Below are 6,000 nucleotides of genomic sequence, written 5' to 3'. Positions count from 1 at the left end.
CCAGGGACATGTGGTTTGGGTGTTACAGAGAGTAGAAGCATGGTTGTAGAGATTTGTTTGTTCTCAGAGTTAATCTTTATAAAAACTGCTTACCATCTGCAAAAGCTTTAAAATGTTATGAACACATTTTTTTCATAGCAGTTAGCAAGCAAAATCGTCTTTCTAAAATGAGTGTGCCAAATTCGATCATTAATTACGCAAAACGACTCTTTGGTCTCAAATAGCTCGAGCCCAAAGACACTACTGCCTAAAAAGTTTACAGAATTTTACTAGCTTTTTTCATAAAAATTTCTAGACAATCTCCAATTGAGAGAAACTTAGCTTTAATAGCGTTTAGGTCTTTGAGATGATCAATGATGACTGCGTTATTTGTCTCGGCTTTACCATAGGCCGTTGTAACAGTCCTACATAGTGATGAGATCTTATTAAACCACACTCACTCATGCAAATTAAATCAATTACATCTGCATAAGCCTTTGACAGATTAGCAGCTGTTGGTCTGACATTGTGGTTATACTCTGTACCATGAAACCAGCCTGCAATAACTATTGTACGCTGGCTCACCAAAGGAACACTAATCATAAAGCAATGCTTTTATCTCATTGTTGGCAGCTAAATGTTCATGAGAGTATTGCTAGGCTCTATGACGTGACGTGATCGAGAAGGTATAAAAGGAGGTGAGAGGCTTCTGACTGTCAGTATCGAGCAGGACCTCATACCACAACTACAAACATGGCTAAGTTCACCACTCTCATCAGCCTCGGTAAGTTGAAAGCATTTTCAAAAGTGCTTCTTTTTACTATGATTTAGACTTTACCATAAAAATTGTACGATTATGTCACAATTCTCAAAATGACAGAGAGTGCATGCATGTTCTAGTTGGTATGTAGTAAGAGCGCAGCACTCACCTGAAGAGTAAAATATACATAAAGAAATTCTTGTATATTTTAAATACTCATTTTACTGAGCTATTCGGAAGAAGTCATAATTGGCATGTAGTAAGATTGCTAGACTCGTCCAGTGATCACCATCAGTAGAAGCAATAAAGATATCTCTTATTTCCTTTATTTATTATTATTTATTATTATTATTATTTATAAAGAATCTTTATTTCTTTGTTGTTCATATTTTATTAAATTACTTATGTATGAACTGCTGACAAACATGAATTCATTTTTTTTCCTCCACTTTATCTAGCATTTGTTTGTTCTAGGATTGGCACTGGCTAGCATGCAGGGGAGCTTTGCTCAAATCAACTGTAAGTAGTTACACAGCTTTAGCTTTGCACAAGTATACACATTCTGGTGAGAAGTATAATTTTAAAGATACTTTCTGCATCAAAAATTTGGGTAACAACATGTTCAATAACATATAATTGCGGACAACTAGAGATAAAACATTTTATTATAATTATTTTTAGTGCGAAGCTGCACTCAAGTCATGGAATGCGTGAGATACTATGAGAGCCCAACTTGTGGCACCGATGGCACAAGGCATGTTTGTATGAGTTGGGAGACTAGTGCAGGTTGCGCGGCTCTTGCGGCTGGTGATACACTCAACATGTGTCTCATGCATGGTGAGTCAGCATGTTTTGCTCTTTTACATTCTAGCCTTTTACGTAATTATGGGGTCTGCTGTTGCTTATTGACAACCATCATTGTTACAATGTGCAGCTAGTTGGTGATGGAATCGTGACTACCCAAATTACAGATACCCAAAGCTGAAGAAAAGTTTAGATGTTTTTTTCTATTTTCAGATTTTTCCTCCATAACAACGTTAGTAGAAGGAGATCAGATCTGCGTAAACATTAATGGAGGATCGTCATATACCTTTGGAATCAGGAGCATGAGGAATCCCGGTGATACTACACCCAGTTAGTATGATAGGTTTTATCTCTGTGCTCTGACACACCTGTATTTATCAACGCAGATAGAACTTAGGCTATTCCTCTAAGACTACATTGATATCTTTTACAGCTATGGGTACAGGCATTACGTTGGCTGGATACTCGCAGAATGGTGAACTGGCAGTATGCTTACCATGGGTTAATCACTGTACAGCAGGTGGTAGCAATGATTTTAGAATTACAATTTCTGCTTCCGTGTGTCCGGTTACAACAGTTCCACCATGCTCCTGTCCTGAATGGTCCAACTGGAGCGGATGTAGTGCTACTTGCGGTGTTAATGCCATGAGAACCAGAACGCGTGGCGCCTGCTCCGCAAACTGCAACCCTGCACCAACCCAAACTGAAACAGGACTCTGCCCTGGTGTACCCGTATGTTACTACCCTTATATGCCAAATACATATAGTTCTGTCTTTTTTGAAGAGTAAGTTACGAAAATAACTTCCAAATTATCAAAAAACTGACTATTAAGCAGGTTAATAAAGCAATACATTACATTTTTTCGTTTAATGCTTATATGTAATAGTTAAATGCAAGTGCTGCCAACAGCAGCTAAGAACAAATTTACTAAAAAAACCTAACCATTTTTACATAATGAAGTTTTTAGAAGCTTAAAAACAACCTATAAGCTAATTAAAGAATGGTTTGAGTATCCTAAATTTTTTGATATTCTTGTTGCAGGTAAACTGTCCTCGAAATGGAGGCTACACCCATTGGTCCGAATGGAGTGCTTGCCCAGTGACATGTAACTTAGGTGTTACAGAGCGAACAAGAACATGCACCAACCCTACACCAGCTTTTGGAGGACATGACTGTGTTGGCAGCAGCATAGAAAGCAAGCATTGCTTCGCGGTAAGTACAAAATACGTTGGTATCAATACAAAAGTTTACAGTAAAATTCACAAACCCATATGTAAGGTCAGCTGCTAGTTAATGTGTAGGTTTTAATTTTGGAAGACGTTAAAGATCGTTGGTTGTATTAGACTGTTTTAGTATTTGGGAAAATAAAATATCTTACATGAGTAGATAGTATAAAGCAATGTCAGTAGAATAATTTTCATAATATAACTAATAACAATAGTTCTACTAATAATAAAAACAATAGTATCTGTTATATTATTATCTTTGTGTAATAATAAAATATTTTATCATTATAATGGTAACAATAATAACAGTAGTAGTATTAATAATAATAATAATAAAATATCTATCACATGAAATAGTTATCATAAAAACTCTACTTCAAATGTAAAGGGTTAATTTATATCTGATGTCAAACTGTGACTAAAATTTAAATTGAAATTTAGTATAAATTTATACCGGAACGATATAAAAGCATCTACTAACTCCATGTATCTTTTCATATGGTCAGCGGAAAGCACCATAATCAACTGGATTCTACTTTTTGACATAAAATGCTAGCGGAACGGAATTTATTTATTATTATGAGTATAAAGTAAATATACTAATACAAAAACAGTGACAGCTCTCTAGCCCTTAGATAGGCCGGAGGCTTACTCACAACTTACAAGGTTGTGATGAAAACCTCTCATAGTAACGACAATAAAAATTGGTGCTTCTCAAACTATAAAAAAAATTGAAAAATTATTTTATATTTAGCCACTGTAGAAGCACATACTTTTTAAAGCTATCTAAAAATAAATAATTATATAAATGGTACAGTTTGAAAGAAGCTCTTGATTATAAAAAAGAAAAGTGAAAACCATTAGAAATATAGCTAGAATGCCAACTTCACAGATTGTAATCTACACCCTCACATCTCTCTATAATAACTGTAACAAATAATAAATAATAATAATAATCTATAATTAAACTAATAAATAAATAATCAATAAACTTGTGATACTAAAACATAAAAAGACTAAGAATAGTATAAAAATTGTATTTTTTAGAATAAAATTATTGGTTTACATATTAAATATGGCTTCTCATTGAAAGTTACCCCAGTAGTGAAGTTTCTGTTTATATTATATAATATTATATTAATAGGTAAACACTATGTTATTTTATGAACAGGGTGTGTGCCCAGTCGTCACCACTCAAGCCCCTGGCACCACTCAAGCCCCTGTCACCGACAGAAGACAATGCAGAAAACAAGCAAGGAAAGGAGTGTGCAAGAACTTTGTGAAGCGACAGAGGAGGCAGTGCGTGAGAACACAATGCCCAAGGGTCTAATTACGCTGCCTACTCCGAACAACTCGACTGCAAAACTGGAACTCATTTATAATTTAAACAGTAATTATTCTGAGTCAAATATATTTATTAAACTTGTAATTTCTGATTAGATAACAATAATTTTAAATAAAGCTGAAATTTTACAACATGAAAAACACGCTGAATTCTTCAAAATATGAACGGCTAGCTTTGGTTACATGTATATAAAAAATCAAAGAAGCTAACCCAGTTTTGCATATAACCACATTAAAACTTGTATAAAGTTGACATGAAGAATATACACATATGGTTATTGTGGGACTGTTAATCTCTACAAAATATAAACTGTTTCAATGGCTTAAAAGAATAAAAATGTGGTGCATCTTAACCTTTCCATTTAAACAACAGGGAAGCTAGCGGTATGTCACAATAACTATGAAAATTCACTAGAACTACCCAAGTGTAAGATAGCACAAGATGATAAAAGCTACCACTCAAAAAATCTTTGAGGTTTGTAAAAACAAAACCAACGTACTATAAAATCAAAATACGATAATTGATTATAGAATATTTTATTGCATATCATGGCAATACATATTAGTATGCAAATTATATTATTTTATATTAAATTCCATTATGTTTTGAAACCATATAATATAATATATGAAACTTTACTATATAACATGTTATGTTAGAATATGCTATATTATTTTATGCATGATTGTGGTGTATCTTTACTTTTAATAACGTAAACATAACCTTTTTCACTATAAGTAGACAGACCCGTAATATGACGAAGGCTAACATACTCATCTGTGATCAAGTCTTATTGATCTCCACAACTGTTCCATGTAGGAAAATGCAGTTTGAAACATTAATATTAGCAGCACTTTTAGAGGGTTCTGCTTTCACTGTATAAGCACCTGCACCCTGGCAGTCTAGCGTTCCGTGAGAGACTATCAGGTGTAATAACTATACCTAAAGCTATTACAAAATACCAGAAGGTGATTTGTCAGTACAGGTGTTACTGTCTTGATTTACCAAGCCGGAGCTTGTGAGTGTGAATCCCATGCCATTGAATCTTTTTTCTCAGCTTTCAATTGTGGGTTTAGACATAGATATGACTCTTATCTTACGACTTTGCTGGCAGCCTTGTGCGGAGTGAGAGACCATCCTACGTAACAAGTAGCTTCCCAATCATTCCACAACACGGCCCAGTTGGTAGTATGCCTGGCTGCAAAGTCAAACACTAGAGTTCAACACCCATGTCATGCTTTTACCTATCATCTGAGTGTGGCTGCGAGCAGGTGGGCAGACAAATATTGCTCTTTTATAGGTTGACTTGCAAAAAAATTCACAGTGCAGTTATTTGGTATCAAAAGATTCACCATGTCATACTCTGTTGTGTTGTAGGTGCAAAATATGGGGGAATACAATTACAAGCTCTTAAAAGCTAAAAACGAACAGTTAATTGCAGCCACACGAGACCGCCGTAGTTTGGATTCTCTTTCCAAAACGGCTCAAATGGGGCATAGTTGTTACAAGATGGTTTCTGTTTACACTTTCATGCAACCTCATTCATCAAAATATTTTCACAAATATACTTCACGCATTCAATAAAATCATGTCTATTGTTCTTACCCGTCTATTTTATCATCATTGTAATCCTGTCACATTTAGCACTGATATCTTATAACTTACTGCAAAATTTTTTTAATTTTTTTAGCCTTAGCTTGAAGGAGTACATATCATTGTCTGATAATCATGATGAGCCTGTTGGCCACCTGTGATAATCGAAAAGTGCTGCTGAAATTATTTGCGAAGTATTGGGTCACATGAGCAGATTACGACTGGATGATTAGATCAAGCCGAAACAATATTGTAACGTAAGGAGCATCTATATATTTAATACAGGGCCTTC

At 34.7% G+C, this 6,000-nt stretch overlaps 1 protein-coding gene across 1 annotated transcript; it reads left to right on the top strand.

The window, feature by feature from the left end:
* Positions 1-711: 711 nt before the first annotated feature.
* LOC137406465 (thrombospondin-1-like) lies at positions 712-4,244 on the top strand. The gene is made up of 7 exons (XM_068093047.1): positions 712-763; positions 1,214-1,258; positions 1,421-1,576; positions 1,757-1,873; positions 1,977-2,275; positions 2,586-2,756; positions 3,942-4,244. The coding sequence occupies exons 1-7, from the start codon at positions 733-735 to the stop codon at positions 4,098-4,100; spliced, it is 978 nt and encodes a 325-aa protein (XP_067949148.1). The 5' UTR covers positions 712-732; the 3' UTR covers positions 4,101-4,244.
* Positions 4,245-6,000: the final 1,756 nt, after the last annotated feature.

The sequence above is a fragment of the Watersipora subatra genome, chromosome 10 (assembly GCF_963576615.1).
Source record: "Watersipora subatra chromosome 10, tzWatSuba1.1, whole genome shotgun sequence".
In the NCBI taxonomy this organism is placed as follows: Eukaryota; Metazoa; Bryozoa; class Gymnolaemata; order Cheilostomatida; family Watersiporidae; genus Watersipora; species Watersipora subatra.
This window is presented reverse-complemented; position numbering and strand designations above follow the sequence as displayed.